This window comes from Equus przewalskii, chromosome 7 (genome assembly GCF_037783145.1).
Source record: "Equus przewalskii isolate Varuska chromosome 7, EquPr2, whole genome shotgun sequence".
NCBI classification, from domain to species: domain Eukaryota; kingdom Metazoa; phylum Chordata; class Mammalia; order Perissodactyla; family Equidae; genus Equus; species Equus przewalskii.
The window spans coordinates 29,458,538-29,476,020 of record NC_091837.1 but is presented as its reverse complement, the minus strand read 5'-3'; the positions used below and the strand labels follow the sequence as shown (position 1 = coordinate 29,476,020).

Here is a 17,483-nt window from a genome sequence, read left to right as displayed (position 1 = left end):
CTTTCACTGCTAGATTATTTTGCCTGCTCAGAAGGGTGGTACTTCAAGTCGGTCCCTGGACCAGCAGCATCACCTGGAACTGGTTAGAATGCAGCAACATTCTAGAATGTTCAAGATTGCATAGACTGCCCCACCTCAGACCTGCCGAGTCAGAGGCCCAGCCCTCCAGATGATTCTCGAGTTTGAGAACCATTGCCTGGAATATCTCCTAATTCTTTATTCTTTGATGTTACTTTGATGTTACCAAGTCTTTGCTTATTAAAGTGTGTATCGATGATTAGTGTGGGCATGGCTGCGAGTTACTTAGGAAAAATGATGAACGCCAGCGCATGCATGTGAAAGTTCCTGGAAAATTGTTATGTTACTCTAGCAAGGAGCTTGTGGTGTCGGTATCTCTAATCTTTATAGAAAACATGCAATACAAGCAGTTTCACTTCTTGAAGATAAAACCAGCTGGTGGTACAATGACTGACTTAGTGAAGATGAATGTTTCTGCGTTGCTCGCTTCTGAGAATTCCGGCTCTTGTTCCTGGAGAGGTGGCCTTCCCTTCCCCAGGGCTGCCTGCCTCCCTGCTCTGCTGTAACTGTCGTCTGTCCCGTTGAAAGTCTTGCAGAATTGAATTGTCATCCTCTCTGGCTGCCCTGCTGGCTTGTGGCAGTTGGTGCTTTAGTGAGCTGACATCTTGTAGGTCCCTAATTGCTTTTTTTTTTTAAGTCACTGTTTGTGCGTATGTGAAATTTTTTTAAATCTGAATTTTACATTTTATGTTTTCCATTTTAGTGTAGGAAAAACGATGATGGGGACACAACTGTCGTTGTTGAAAAGGACCATTTTATGGATGATTTCTTCCATCAGGTAAGAGTCATTTAATGAAACCCAGTTGGACTTTATTCTTTAAACACAGTTATATTATTGTATTTGTAATTTTGAAATAATATTAAAACTAGTATTTTAAAAAGTTGCTGTTTGAATTATTTAGATTCTCTAGAATTTTTAGTGCTATTGAATATTCGTTAATATTGAGCCATTCTTCTTGGATAGACTTGGGGGGCTGGATGAGAATGGTAGAATTGTGGATGTGGAGGGCAGCACACCCTTCTGCTCCCCACATGAGGAAACTCATGCACATGGGCCGGGTGGCGCGTGGCAAGGCGGTTGTGCCTGCTGATGTGCTCAGACTTCTTCCCTGACCTGTACCTGGGTGTGGAGATGGCACTTCCTCCAAGTGCAGGTCCCCTCTGGGACATCCTGCCACACCCTCTGATAGATTTTTTAAAGTTTTCCACCTACGATCAGTGTTGTTCTCCAGACTGAGGGCCGCGTGGTCCTCTGGAGAGGGGAGGTCCTAGTGGCAGTGGTGCCCCCAGCTGATGGGTTTGCTGAGTCAGGCGTGCACAGGCTCACCAGCGCTTCTCGTGCTTTCCTTCCACAGAGTGGGAGTGAGTCCCCATATGTTGATCGCATAGCTCAAAGGGCTCACGTTGTATATTTTCTAAAATCTTTGATTGAACTTTACATTCCTCTCCTGAGAAGTTTTCCACGTTTGGAAATATCAGACTCTAGGTCACATGGGACTGTCCCTTGAGAAGTCTTAGACCTGAGCAAATATGTGATTGTGGAAGCTCGGCTTTGCTGTTGCAATGGTCAGTTTGGCCTTTCTCTGAGGTCTCAGCGCACTCTGGACCTGTGCCCCTTGGGTCTGACCTTGCACCGTGTCGGTTCTCTCGGGCTTCCCCACAAGGCCCTCCCCCTCCCTCTTCACTCCCGGGGAGGTTTTTAGGCTTACACCGTGTTTAAATTCTTAAACCTAAGTAAGATTTGATCAAATTTTGCATATTTCACATTTTTGAAATTGAATAACAGAACAAATATTTTGGCTATGTCAACAGTGAAGAAAAGAAACATGTGTCCAGGGTAATTTTTTAATAAGGAAAACCTCATGTGCTGGATTTATTGTGATTGTGCTGAATCAAGTCTCGTAGTTTCAGCTGACTGCTAAATCCATTGACGGTCTAAACAGTCCATCAATGCGTGGATTGGAAAATATGTTACATGTTCAAGAAAATATATTACAAGTTACCAGTTTTCCAGATTCAGCCAGAATTTATGGAATACCTAGTTAGTGAGTTTCAAGTACTTATGTTACTTCCTAATTTTCTCTAATGGAAAAAACATGAAATTAAATTGTGAGATACAGGAACTTACTTTCAGGTACAAAAGAGGTGAGATACTGAATTTCCTGATTTCACTTTGAAATGAGACTCTTTTTTTGTTTTTAGCTTACCTACCCACTTTGTGAAATCCTTATTTTTCTGATTTTATCCCCCTTACCTGGAAGCTTAATTCTTCCATATCAGTTCTTTGTAAAAACGTATTTCTTATTTTAAAGAATCTCCTACCATTAAATGTTGTTCTTATACTTGATAGAAGAATTATGCACAATCCGTCACTGTCACTGAATGTCTTAAGCTATGGTCTTTGTTAAGCAATGCTAATCCGTTTTGGCTGTGGGTGTCGGAAGATGCAGACAAAAACAAGTGACTTGTGTTAGGAAGGTTTGAGAGCAACTGATTCTAAAGTTTGGCGTTTTCATTTGTTAAATAGGCTATTTATTTTATAGTTAATTTCTGTGAAATGACTGCTTAGACAATAGAGAAGCAAATGATCTTTGTTAATACAAACTCATATTTAGAAAATGACATTCAAACCTTAACTATCACGTAGAACATTGCCGAAGATAGGAATTTTGCACATGACCAGTGTTTGGTTAAGACTGAGACTGCTCTGACAGGTGGCCAGGCACTCTCCTTTTTGTGAAGATGAATTGGAATGGACAGAGAAACCCTGTGTCGTGTCATTCACAGGCATAAATGGGAGCTGGCACCACAGTGACGACGGCACTTCCCTCCTGGTACCAAGCTGGGGGCCTAACAGTTTCCTTTTCTTTTGGGGCCACTTTGAGGCTTCTGCTGCAGAGATATTGGTGTAGACATTGCAGAATCTCCAAGAGTTAATATTTTTTCTATTTTGTGACAGATGTGTACTGCTGAAGTTACTTCAGAAATAGTCCTTCAAAGATGGCTAATTGAAATGTACATCTGTGTGCTAAGACCAAAATGTCAGGACTTGTGTTTAAGCCTTCATAATAAAATAGCAAAAATTTTAAGAGAATCAGTTTTTATTTTAAGTATTGTTTTTACACGATTAATAAAATTACGTTATGTGAGGTATATGAAGTTCTATAGAAATTGTATGTAAATAGCACTCAGGCCTAATGAAATAGCTAGTCACTGTTCTGTGAAAGTAGAATTCTGTGTTAGACTCTCTGACACCTTGCTTTTCAAAACATGGTCTGGGGCTTGGGCCAGGGGTCCCAGGGGCCCCTAAGACCCTTTCAAGGAGTTCTTGTGGTCAAAACTATTTCCATAAGAATTCTGAGATGTGGTTTGTCTTTTTTCTCTCATTCTCTCATGAGTGTGCAGTGATGGGGTTTTCCAGAGGCTGCGTGAAGTGTGTAATGTGGCAACATAGTGAACACAGAAGCAGATATCAGAATCAAGCTGCCTTCCATTAAGCTAGAAATTAGGTTTGCAGAAAAATATAAATCACAGCTCTTATTTTCACTGATTTTTGGGAAAATACTTTTTTTTCCATAAAAATATGTTATTTATGTTAACATGTGCATTAGTTTCCTGCTGCTGCTGTAACAAATTACCACAAACCTAGTGGCTGAACACAGCACACATTTCTCATCTCACAGTTCCAGAGCTCAGCAGTCTGAGACGGGTGTGGAGGCCCACAGCAAGGTGGGGGCGGGGCTGGTTCTTTCTGGAAGCTCCCGGGGAGAACCCATGTCCCTACTTTCCCCAGCTGCTAGAGGTGCCTGCGTTCTTGGCTTGCGTCCCCTTCCTCCACCTTAAAGCATGTCATCTCTCCAGCCTCTGCTTCTGTTATCACATCTCTTTTTTCTAAATTTGGTCCTCTTGCCTCTGTTTTATAAGGACTCTTGTGGTTGTGTTGGAGCAACCCAGATAATCCAGGATAGTCTTCTATTTCAAGACTCTTAAGTTAATCAAATCCACCAAGTCCCCTTTGCCGTGGAAGGCAGCAGTCACAGGATTAGGATGTGGACAGGCACCACTACATGTAGTGGGTTTGTAATTACTGTTTTAAAGTAAATTAATAAGTGTTTAAGCAATTTCTCCAACATGGTGTTTACAGATAGCTATACCCTACATGAATCGAAGTTCTTTGGGGTCTTCAGTAACTTTGAAGAATTAAAGAGGTCCTGAGACCTGAAAATTTGGGAACTGCTGCTCTAGTCTATAGGGTTCTTAACTCTCAATGTTTTTACCTGTTTCTTGAGTGGGGCATACATTCACATTTTTCAAAAATCAAAATGATGTGAAAAGATACACAGACATAGAGAAACCTCGCTCCCACTGCTGTTTTTATCTGCCCTGTTCTCTTTCCTCTTCCACTCGATGGCAACACCTTTTTTTAGTTTCTTGTTAGACATTCAGTATTTCTTCTGAGGTCAGATGAGATCAGGCTTGTTCAGGATGGAATGGCCTTAGACTCAGTGTTTCTTAATGTAAATGTCAGTGTCTGTGCTTATTTTGACCTCTTTCTTACATCGTTGTTAACATGCTACATACACTGTTCTGCACTTGTGTGTTTAGTTTTTTGGTTGTTTGTTTTTAACCTAATAGTATATCCTGAGATCCTTTGTTACGGTTCCGTAGTGTTCCATCATATAGTTGTACTGTTGTTTTCACCACGTGTGGAAAGTAGAACAAGTCCCCCGTTGACGGGCTTTGGGGTTTCCTGAGTCTTTAGAGAAGTTGCACCGGTTTCCTAGGGCTGCTGTCGCCAGTTGCCACCAACTCAGTGGCTTCAATCAGCACAGACGTACTCTCTTAGAGTTCTGGAGGCCAGAAGTCCGAAACGGTTTCACTGGGATGAAGCCACGGCATCAGAGGGTCGTGCCCCCAGAGGCTCTGGGGGCATCTGTATGTCTGTTTGCCTGGTCCAGCGCTGGAGCTGCCTTCCTGGGCTTCTGGCTCCGTCTTCCATCTTCAGAGCCGGCTGCGTGGCATCTTGCTTCAGTGGTCACGTTGGCCTCCTCTGCAGCCACATCTCCATCTGCTTCTCTCTCTGAGTACACTTGTGGTTGTGCTGAGGGCCCACGTGGAGAGTCAGGATAACCCCCATCTCAGGAGTCTTTGTGGAATCACATCTGCAGTTTCTTTCACCGTATAAGGCAACGTTCACAGGTTCCAGGGATGGGACCTGGACGTTGTAGGGGGACATTCTTCAGCCTTCCACAGAGGTTTTTGAAGATAATGTTATGTATCTATCTGGACAAATCTTGCTAATGAGGACATTACATACTAAAACAAGTATTGAATAGTTTAGACTATTAGTGGTAAAGAATGATGACTCTGAAGGCTTTGCCTTGTCAACTGAAAACACCTCCCCCCACCAGAATATTACGTCAGCGTGCTGTGGAGGGTGCGTTTCCCGTGATCGCATGGAGTGCTGGCATCAACAGCTGTGCTTCTCGTGGGCATCGTCTGGGGTCATGCTTGGGTCTCGATTGCAATAAATAAATAATAGATTCTCCTGGCAAGTATTGACTGATATTGCCTTAGCCATAGAGGTATACATCTTAGTGTGGTACTTTCTTTATTGTTTAAATTAAATGATTATCAATGTGAGGATGGGAGAAGGCTTTAGTTTCTTTGTGTGGTGATTATTCATTTATTTCCCTCCTTTATCCTTCTCCTTTTAGGGCATGAAAAGTGTTAGCAAGTTTGAGTTTGTGACACCAGTGATGACTTTTTATGTTTCTCCTAGGTTGAGGAGATCAGAACCAGTATAGCTAAAATAGCTCAGTATGTTGAAGATGTGAAGAAAAACCACAGCATCATTCTTTCTGCACCAAACCCAGAAGGAAGTAAGTGTATCTGTCTGTCTGTCTCTGTGCCTCTCTCTCTTGCTGTTTGTAACTCAGGGCTCAGCCGTGGCTGCACGTGAGATCCCACTGGGAGCTTGTGAAAAATACTGGAAGCTGGCGTCCTGTTCCCTGGGATTCTGATGCATTTAGCCGGGAGCCACAGCATCATTGTGGTTCTTTACAGCTCCTGTTTGATGGTAGTGTTCAATCAGGGTGGGGTCCACTGATGGATCGTGTCCAAAAGAATACTAAAAAGTGGCTTTGCAGACTTGGGGGCCACATCAACTGTAGGACCTTAGATCATATTGTGTCCACAGTTAAACAGGAATGGCAGAATTCTGTGTTTAGATGAAAATTAATAAGAGATTAATTTGGCAAACAATACTTGTTTGAGCAGTTTTAAAGATGAACAGATTAAGAGGTGATTTTCAGTCTTAAGCAAAAGCTTTGTGTGGAGTGTGCTCTTCTCAGTCTGTCAAGGGCAGCATGTAAACACGTGATTTTAAATGACCGAGCATCATGATTGGTAGTTATAGGGAATGTTTCCTTAATCTGGAGTGATAGGTTTTGAAAACTTTAAAGGTAAGATGGATCTGGATAAGCCAGAGATTGCAAATTGGAATCCGTACGTCATTTTGGGGGAGAATTTGATATCTTTACAATATTGAGTCTTTTAATCCATGAAAATGGTCTATCCCTCTACTATTTAGATTTTCTTTAATTTCTCTCAGTCATGTTCTGTAGGGTTTGGTGTAGAGGTCTCACACGTATTTCGTTATTTTTATTGCTAGGTAGTCAGTTTTCTGATGCTAATGTAAATAGTGTCTGCTGTAAATTTTGTTTTTGTTTCAACATCTAGAAATACAATGAGGTTTTGTATGTTGACTTTGTATCCCATTATCTTGCCTCATTACTTATTGATTCTAATAATTTCTCCGTAGATTCTTTTGGATTATCTTTGCACCCAGTCATGCCATCTTGAATAATGATGGTTTTCCCTTAGTTCTTATGCTTTCTATTTTTAGTTGCCTTGTTTTGCTGGCCTCCAATACAGTGCTGACTAGAAGTGCTGATGGGTACGTTTTTGTTCTCAATCTCAGAGGAAAGTATAAGAGAATGGTCTACTTTCATTCTTTTGCATGTGGCTGTCCAGTTTTCCCAATACCATTTATTAAAGAGACTTTCCTTTCTCCATTTATGTTCTTGGCTCCCTTGTTGAAAATTAGCTGTCCATAGATGCGTGGGTTTATTTCTGGGCTCTCAATTCTGTTCCATTGATCACTGTGTCTGTTTTTGTGCCAGTGCGATGCTGTTTTGATTACTATAGCTTTGTAGTATATTTTGAAATCAGGGAGTGTGATACCTCTGGCTTTCTTCTTTTTTCTCAGGATTCCTGTGGATATTCGCAGTCTTTTGTTGTTCCATATAAATTTTAGGATGCTTTGTTCTAATTCTGTGAAAAATGTTGTTGGAACTTTGATAGGGATTACATTGAATTTGTAGATTACTTTAGGGAGTATGGACATTGTATTTTTTATTTTATTTATTTATTTATTTTTGAGGAAGATTAGCCCTGAGCTAACTGCTGCCAATCCTCCTCTTTTTGCTGAGGAAGACTGGCCCTGAGCTAACATCATGCCCATCTTCCTCCACTTTATATGTGGGACGCCTGCCACAGCATGGCTTGCCAAGTGGTGCCATGTCTGCACCCCGGATCCGAACCGGCAAACTGCGGGCCACTGAAGCGGAATGTGTGCACTTAACTGCTGAGCCACTGGGCTGGTCCCTGGACATTTTAACTGTGTTAATTCTTCCAATCCAAGAGCATGGAATATCTTTCCATTTCTTTGTGTCTTCTTCAGTTTCTTTCAACAATGTTTTATAGTTTTCAGTGTACAGATCTTTCACCTCTTTGGTTAACTTTATTCCTAGGTATTTTATTCTTTTTGTTGCAATTGTAAATGGGATTGTGTTCTTAATTTCTCTTTCTGCTACTTCATTGTTAGTGTATAGAAACACAGCTGTTTTTTGTATGTTGCTTTTCTTTCCTGCAGCTTTACCATATTCATTTATTATTTCTAAAAGTTTTTTGGTGGATTCTTTAGGATTTTCTCTATATAAAATCATATCATCTGAAAATAGTGACACTTTCACTTCTTCCTTTCCAATTTGAATCCCTTTTATTTCTTTTTCTTGCCTGATTGCTCTTGCTAGGACTTCCAATACTGTGTTAAATAAGAGTGGTGAAAGTGGGCATCCTTGTCTGATTCCTGTTCTTAAAGGGATAGCTCTCAGTTTTCTCCATTGAGAATGATATTAGCTGTGGGTTTGTCATATATGGCCTTTATTATGTTGAGGTACTTCTATACTCATTTTATTCAGAGTTTTTATCATAAACGGATGCTGTTACCTTGTCAGATGCTTTCTCTGCATCTATTGAGATGATCATGTGATTTTTATTCATTTTGTTAATGTGGCGTATCACGTTGATAGATTTGGGGGTGTTGAACCATCCCTGCATTCATGGAATGAATCCCACTTGATCATGGTGTATGATCTTTTTAACGTACTATTGTATTCGATTTGCTAGTATTTTGTTAAGGATTTTTACATCAATGTTCATCAGTGATATTGGCCTGTAATTTTCTTTTTTTTGTGCTGTCCTTGTCTGGTTTTGGTATCAGGGCAATGTTGGCCTCATAGAATAAGTTAGGGAGCTTCCCCTCCTCTTCAATTTTTTGGAATGGTTTGAGAAAGATAGGTATTAAGTCTTTGAATGTTTGGTAGAATCCACCAGGGAAGCCATCTCATCCTGGACTTTTATTTTTTGGGAGATTTTTGGTTACTCTTTCTATCTCCTTACTGGTGATTTGTCAATTCAGATTTTCTGCTGCTTCTTGATCCAGTTTTGGAAAGTTGTATGATTCTAAGAATTCATCCGTTTCTTTTAGATTATCCAACTTGTTGGTGTATAGCTTTTTATAGTATTCTCTTATAATCTTTTGTATTTCTGAGGTGTCCATTGTAATTTCTCTCTTTCATTTCTGATTTTATTCATTTCAGCCTTCCCTCTTTTTTTTTTTTGGTGAGTCTAGCTAAAGGTTTGTCAATTTTGTTTATCTTTTCAAAATTAGTTTCATCGATTTTTTTCTATTTTTTTTAAGTCTCTATTTCATTTATTTCTGCTCTGATTTTATGATTTCCTTCCTTCTACTGATTTTGGGCTTTGTTTGTTCTTCTTTTCCCAGTTCCTTTAGGTACACTGTTGGATTGTTTATTTGAGATTTTTCTTGTTGAGGTGGGCCTGTAGTACTATAAATTTCCCTCTTAGAACCACTTTTCCTATATCCCAAAAATTTTGGCATGTTGTATTTCATTTTCATTTGTCTCCAGGTATTTTTTGATTTCTCCATTGATCCAGTTGTTGTTCAGTAGGATTTTGTTTAATCTCCACATATTTGGGGTTTTTCTGATTTTATTCATATAGTCGATTTCTAGTTTCATACAGTTGTGGTCAGAAAAGATGCTTGATATTATTTCAGTCTTCTTAAATTTATTGAGACCTGTTTTGTGGCCTAATTTGTGATGTGTACTGGACAGTGTTGCATGTGCATTCAAAAAGAATGTGTATTCTGCAGCTTTTGGAAGGAATGTTCTGTATAGATCTAAGTCCATCTGGTCTAATGTGTCATTTAAGGCCAGTGTTTCCTTATGGATCTTCTGTTTGGATGCTCTATCCACTGGTGTAAGTGGAGTGTTAAAGTCCCTTACTATTATTGCATTGCTGTCTAGTTCTCCTTTTATGTCTGTTAATAATTGCTTTATATATTTATATATTAAATAATTGCTTTAGGGGCCAGCCCAGTGGCATAATGGTTGGGTTCGTGTGCTCTGCTTCGGAGGCCTGGGGTTTTCAGGTTTGGATCCCAGGCACCGACCCAGCACCACTCGTCAAGCCATACTGTGGTGGCGTCCCACATAAAGTAGAGGAAGATTGGCAACAGATGTTAGCTCATGGCCAATCTTCCTCACATAAAAAATAAAAAATAAAAATAATTGCTAATATGTTTATATTGTAAATATAATAGGGGCCAGCCCTGTGGCCGAGTGGTTAAGTTTGTGCACTCCAGCTTTGGTGGCCCAGGGTTTCACCGGTTTGGATCCTGGGCATGGACATGGCACTGCTTATCAGGCCATGCGGAGGTGGCATCTCACATGCCACAACTAGAAGGACCCAGAACTAGAATATACAACTATGTACCGGGGCGGGGGGGCGGTTTGGGGAGAAGAAAAAAGAAGAAAAAGATTGGCAACAGTTGTTAGCGAAGGTGCTAATCTTAAAAAAAACAGAAAAGTAAATATAATAGATAGTTACAAGTGTTACACCCTCTTGTTGAGTTGTTCCTTTGTCATTATGTAGTGCCCTTCTTTGTCTCTTGTTACAGTTTTTGTTTTAAAGTCTATTTTATCCGATATAATCATTGCTGCCCCAGCTTTCTTTTCATTGACATTTGCATGGAGTATCTTTTTCCATCCCTTCACTTTCAGTTTGAGTGTTTTTAGATCTGAAGTGTGTCTTGTATGCAGCATGTATATGGGTCTTGTCTTTAATCCACTCGGCCACCCTCTGCCTTTCGATTGGAGATTTCTTCCATTGACTTTTAAAGTAGTATTGATAAGAATGTACTTACTGTCATTTTGTTACTTTTTTTTCTGGGTATTTTAGTAGTTCTTCTCTGTTCATTTTTCTTCTCTTGCTCTCTTCCCTTGTGGTTTTATGGCTTCTTTTAGTATTATCTTTGGGTTCCTTTCTCTTAATTTTTTGTGTACTTACTATAGATTTCAGGTTTGTGATTATCATGAGGTTCATATATAATAACCTACATATGTAACAATCTGTATTAGGTTGATGGTCTCTTTCGTTCGATTTCTTGCTAAAATCCCTACTCTTTTACTCCCATCCTCCCACATGTTATGTTTTCGATATCATATTTAACATCTTTTTTGTGCGTGCATATCCATTATCCTCTTATCATGGAAATAGATAATTTTAGTACTTTTGTCTTTCATACTAGCTTCACAGGTGGTTGATCTGCTACTTTTACTGTATATTTGCCTTTACCAGTGATTTTACTGTTTTTTTGTTTGTTTTGGTAATTTTCTCATTCCTATTTGTAGTCTTTTTTTTTTCCCACTTAAATAAGTCCCTTTAGCGTTTCTTGTAAGGCTGGTTTCTTGGTCATAAACTCCTTTAGTTTTTGCTTGTCTGGGAAACTCTTTATCTCTCTTTCCATTCTGAATGATAAGCTTGCCTGGTAGAGTATTCTTGGCTGTAGGTTTTTTCCTTTCAGCACTTTAAATATATTGTGATATATTGTGTAAATATATCCCTTTTAGCCTGTGAGGTTTCTGCTGAGACGTCATCTCATAGCCTTATGGGATTTCCTTTGTATGTAATTTGTTGCTTTTCTTTTGCCCCTTTTAGGATTCTCTCTTTATCTTTAATTCCTGACATTTTAATTATAATGTATCTTGGTGTGGGCCTCTTTGGGTTTATCTTGTTTGGTGCTTTCTGTGCTTCCTGTACCTGGATGTCTGTTTCCTTCCTTAGGTTGGGAAAGTTTTCAGCTATTATTTCTTCAAATAGATTCTCTGTCTTTTTGTCTCTCTCTTCTCCTTCTGAGACACCTATAACATGGATTCTAGTGCACTTGTTGTTGTCCCAGAGGTCTGTTAGACTGTCCTCTTTCTTTTGAACTCTTTCTTCTTTCATCTGTTCAGCTTGGGTGATTTCCTCTAGCCTTTCATCCAGCTCGCTGATCTGTTCTTCTGTATCATCTACTGTGCTGTTGAGTCCCTTTAGTGAATTTTTCACTTCCAGTATTGTATTCTTCATTTCTGATTGGTTCTTTTTTATATTTTCCAGTTCTTTGTTGATGTTCTCACTGCATTCATCCATTCTTTTCCCAAGATCAGTGAGCTTCCTATGACTCTTAGTTTGTACTCTTTATCAGGTAGATTGTTTATCTCTGTTTGGTTTAGTTCTTTGTCTGCGGATTTGTCCTGTTACCTTACTTGGGAAATATTCCTTTGCATCTTCATTTTGCCTCTTTCTCTATGCTTATATGTATGTATCAGGTGGGTCAGCTACATCTCCCAATCTTGGAGAGGTGGCCTTATGTAAGAGATGCCTTATGAGGCCCAGCAATGTGCTTCCCTCTTGTCACCAGTTCCAAATGTTCCAGGAGTGTCCCCTGTGTGGACTACATGTGTCCTTCTGTTGTGTCAGGGTTGCTTTTGCTGCAGGTGCATGGGGAGGCTAGGGTGTCCCCCTGGCCGGCTGGTTGTAATGCTCAGCTGCATGTGTCTGCTACAGACCTTTCAGTCACTTTATTGGGCCTGGGGAGCCCCAGCACAGTTGGCTTCAAGTTCTAATAGCACATTCCTGTTGCAGTTTTTCTGTTAAGTGAGTAGGCCCCCAGCGTGGCTGGTTGCCAGGCTCAGGGGCTCACAATTGCTATGGGCCTCCAGCCAGCAAGGCTGTTGTCAGCTCTCTCAGGATTGTAGCTGTGTGGGGCCAGCCCAAGGCATGGTAGCACCCAGTTGTTTCAGGCTTTGGAAGGTGGAGCCGATCCCCTATGAGGCTGTTTGAGTAGCACAGCCTGCTGCAGCTGACAAGCCCCACCACCCTCAGGGCCACACACACCGTCAACACAGTCCTGCCCCATGCATGTGCCGTAACCCCCTAAAGGGGACCCACTCGCCCCATTGCAGAGGCCCCACACACACCAACACAGTCCTGCCCCATGCATGTGCCGTAACCCCCTAAAGTGGACCCACTCGCCCCATTGCAGAGGCCCCACACACACCAACACAGTCCTGCCCCATGCGTGTGCCATAACTCCCTAAAGGGGACCCACTCGCCCCATTGCAGAGGCCCCACACACACCAACACAGTCCTGCCCCATGCGTGTGCCGTAACCCCCTAAAGTGGACCCACTCGCCCCATTGCAGAGGCCCCACACACTCCACCAACGCAGGCCTGCCCCTCGTGCACACCCTGCCCTGCAGAGGTGGACCCACTTGTCTGGGCAGAGGTTCCAGGCACCCCGCCTATGTGGAGTTTCCTGAGGGCTTGCTGTTGGGTGGGGCTGGTCCCTAGGGTGGGCTGCCTGCCCTGGCTGAGCTGGATTAAATCGGTGCTCTAGTGGGTGGGACAGACCCTGGGCTAACAGGCCAGGGAAGGACTCCAGTGGCGTCTGCCAGCGTCGGTGTCAGCACGCCTGTACTGGGTCACAGTGATGGCGCCACCACTGTCTCAGTCTCTGGGGAGCCTCACCTCTCACCGAGATGCGCCCAGAGCCTATGGGGTGAGTCTCTTTTCACCAAAGGATTGTGCACCTTTCTGGTGATTTTAGGTTGATTTCTGAAATGGGTGAATTTGTGCTTGGGCCCTTTAAGAGCAGGCTTCCCCCCCTTATGTCTGATAGCTTTTCTGGGGGTATTCCCTGTTGTTGTTAATAGCCAGTGAGGCCAGATATTATTACACTGGTCTCTGTTGTGTTCGGTCCAAACGCTGTTATTGTGGTGACAGTGCCCTGCTCAGAGACCCCGCTCCTCCAGGGAAAGCTGTGTACCTCAAGATGGCTCCTGGCTCGCTGGGAAGGGCCGTGGCTCGCAAAGGGGGCTTTTTCTCCCAGAAAGGAATTTCTGCCTCTTCTGCCTCAGTCAGTGGCCCTTGTTGTGGGGGTTCTTTCTACCCAATTTTCTGTTCTCTCTTGGGGGTGGTTGTTCCAAGAGTATTGGAGATTTGCTGTGTCTGTGGGAGGAGGTGAGTTCAGAGTCTGCCTACACTGCCATCTTGACACTGGGTCTCTCAGGAAATTGAATTTGAATAAATATTAGTGTGGTTTTTTTTTCTGTTAAGTAATGTACCTCCCGAAAACTTCTGCCACCAGGTAACAGCCGATAGAACTGTTATTTGAATAAATTTAGAGCTCTTAGTGCTTCACAGTAGCCCTGGGCTCTCAATGAAACTATTGCTTTTGTCTTCTGTTTGTTTCACAATAGAGTGTAAACCAAAATGTAGGAAGCAATGTCCAACTGCTTACTCAGTTGGTCTTTAAAAAGAAAAGTACAGTTACTTCTGTCCGCTATCCTGGGCCCTAGGATGCTGTGCATGGCAGTGGGCTGCTGTCCCCTCCTGGCCCTTTTTCCTGGCCCGTGGGGGCGGAGGGAAAAGGACAGGCCAGGTTGGATCTCCGGCTCCTCTGTGCTCTCCCCGCCCAGGCTCCTGGATGGGCCTGCACAGGGATTCCAGAGGACAGGGAGGCGCCTGGAGCTGCTGTGGTCCCTGAATCCCCCCGCCAACCTCAGTGCCTGGATGGAGCCCTGAGCACAGTGACCACCAGGTGGTGCCAAACTGCAGCCTGTCTGCTCACCAGAATGTGGGGCTGGCTGGCTGGCTGACTGGTCGTTTTGGTGACCTTCTGTAACCAGACCCCGAGGGAGACATGCTGAGAGAAGCTCACGGAGGCTCTTTTACTCACACTCTTGTTTATCCACTTTCTACTTCTGTATTTTGTTTTTAAGAGTGCCCTTGTAAAATGTGTAAGTTTCAGGCCCTCCAACACGTGGATCCACCCCTGCAGGAGCCCGGAATGTATGTGCTTCAACTTTTTGGGTCCAGTGACAGCATTATGGCTGGCATTCACCATCATGGGATCCTGAGCTTTCATTCATAGTAACAGGGTTTGTGGTTCCTCTCAATCAGGAGTCATAGCCCTTCTTGTCATCTTGCTTTTTGGGTGTGGTGCGTCCTAAACAGTTCCACCTGTTGCTAACATTGTGTCTGCCCTTCTTTTGCGTTCCCATTGTCCTGCTCCTGGCCCCCCTGGCCCCTCGTCATAGCTGGAGTGGTTGTGTCCTCACTCCTCCCTCTCTGACTCCCCCCGTCCTGTGCATTTTGTGCTCTCCTCCTGTAGGGAGGCCTACAGTGCATGTTCCACACTCTCAGGAATGCCTTGCTCACCCATGATTACCTCAGCAATCAGTCAGTCAATTCCTTAGTGGGGTGGAGGAAGCCTCTTCCCGGGGAGCTGTGACCTTGGACACATTGCCGAATGTCCCGTGTTCAGTTTCCACATCTGTCAAGTGAGTTAAAGTGCTAACTACCTTGTAGTGTTCTGAGTGTTGGATGAGTTGGTGCTGTGAAGAGTGTTCAGGACAGTTGTGACACCAAATGCCCTGTGTGGATGTGACTGCTGCTGTCATCCTTGTGTTTTATTCTCCTCTCCCATTTCCACCTGGCCCTTCCCTCCTGTTTCAGAGTGACAAGTGTGTGTCTCTTTGTTTTTTTATTTTTTTTATTTTTTTTTATTGAGTTATTGATAGGTTACAATCTTGTGAAATTTCAGTTGTACATTAATGTTTGTCAGTCATGTTGTAGGTGCACCACTTCACCCTTTGTGCCCACCCCCCACCCCACCTTTCCCCTGGTATCCACTAAACTGTTCTTAGTCCATAATTTTAAATTCCTCATATGAGTGGAGTCATACACAGATTATCCTTCTCTTGCTGGCTTATTTCACTTAACATAATTCCCTCAAGGTCCATCCATGTTATTGCAAATGGAATGATTTTGTTCTGTTTTGCAGCTGAGTAGTATTCCATCGTATATATGTACCACATCTTCTTTATCCATTCGTCTGTTGCTGGACACTTAGGTTGCTTCCACGTCTTGGCTATTGTAAACAGTGCTGCAATAAACATTAGGGTGCGTAGGACTTTTGGGATTGCTGACTTCAACCTCTTTGGGTAAATACCCAGTAGTGGGATGGCTGGATCATATGGTAGTTCTATTTTTAATTTTTTGAGGAATCTCCATACTGTTTTCCATAGTGGCAGCACCAGTTTGCATTCCCACCAGCAGTGTATGCGGGTTCCTTTTTCTCTGCAACCTCTCCAACATTTGTTGCTATTAGTTTTAGATATTTTTGTCATTCTAACGGGTGTAAGATGATATCTCATTGTAGTTTTGATTTGCATTTCCCTGATGATCAGCGATGATGAGCATCTTTTCATGTGCCTGTTGGCCATCAGTATATCTTCTTTGGAGAAATATCTGTTTGTGTCTCCTGCCCATTTTTTGATTGGGTTGTTTGATGTTTTGTTGTTGAGTTGTGAGAGTTCTTTATATATTATGGATATTAAGCCTTTGTCAGATATATGACTTGCAAATATTTTTTCCCAGTTAGTGGGTTGTTTTTTTGTTTCAATCCTGTTTTCATTTGCCTTGCAGAAGCTCTTTAATCTGATGAAGTCCCATTTGTTTATTCTTTCTATTGTTTCCCTCATCTGAGGAGTTATAGTGTCCAAAAAGATCCTTTTAATACTGATGTCAAAGAGTGTACTGCCTACGTTTTCTTCCAGAAGCCTTATGGTTTTAGGTCTCACCTTTAGGTCTTTGATCCATTTTGGGTTTATTTTGGTGAATGGTGAAAAAGAATGGTCAATTTTCATTCTTTTACATGTGGCTTTCCAGTTTTCCCAGCACCATTTGTTGAAAAGACTTTCTTTTCTCCATTGTATGCCCTCAGCTCCTTTGTCAAAGATAAGCTGTCCATAGATGTGTGGTTTTATTTCTGGGCTTTCAATTCTGTTCCATTGATCTGTGCACGTGTTTCTGTACCAGTACCATGCTGTTTTGATTACTGTAGCTTTGTAGTATGTTTTGAAGTCAGGGATTGTGATGCCTCCCGTTTTGTTCTTTTTTCTCAGGATTGCTTTAGAAATTCGGGGTCTTTTGTTGCCCCATATGAATTTTAGGATTCTTTGTTCTAATTCTGTAAAGAATGTCATTGGGATTCTGATTGGGATGGCGTTGAATCTGTAGATTGCTTTAGGTAGAACGGACATTTTAACTATGTTTATTCTTCCAATCCGTGTACATGGAATGTCTTTCCATCTCCTTATGTTGTCATCCAATTCTCTCAGAAAGGCCTTGTAATTTTCATTATATAGGTCCTTCACTTCCTTAGTTAAATTTACCCCAAGGTATTTTATTCTTTTTGTTGCGATTGTGAATGGTATTGTATTCTTGAGTTCTTTTTCTGTTGGTTCATTACTGGAGTATAGAAATGCTACTGATTTATGCAAATTGATTTTATACCCTGCAACTTTGCTGTAGTTGTTGATTACTTCTAACAGTTTTCCAATGGATTCTTTGGAGTTTTCTATATATAAGATCATGTCGTCTGCAAACAGCAAGAGTTTCACTTCTTCCCTCCCTATTTGGATTCCTTTTATTCCTTTTTCTTGCCTGATTGCTCTGGCCAGGACCTCCAGTACTATGTTAAATAAGAGTGGTGATAGAGGGCATCCTTGTCTCATTCCTGTTTTCAGGGGGATGGGGTTCAGTTTTTGCCCATTGAGTATGATGTTGGCTATGGGTTTGTTGTATATGGCCTTTATTATGTTGAGGTAGTTTCCTTCTATGCCCATTTTGTTCAGAGTTTTTATCAT

General features: G+C 42.0%; 1 protein-coding gene across 6 annotated transcripts in view; it reads left to right on the top strand.

The window, feature by feature from the left end:
- Window positions 1-17,483, top strand: part of STX2 (syntaxin 2) — a 49,420-nt gene that overhangs the window by 9,136 nt on the left and 22,801 nt on the right. For 4 of the 6 annotated variants that reach the window (XM_070627338.1, XM_070627337.1, XM_070627339.1 and 1 more), the window contains exons 2-3: window positions 782-856; window positions 5,861-5,960. In XM_070627338.1, the coding sequence (XP_070483439.1) occupies window positions 782-856; window positions 5,861-5,960 (175 nt within the window). Of the gene's footprint in view, window positions 1-5; window positions 686-781; window positions 857-5,860; window positions 5,961-17,483 lie in introns of those variants that run through there. The other 2 variants (XM_070627341.1, XM_070627340.1) reach the window with 1 other exon arrangement.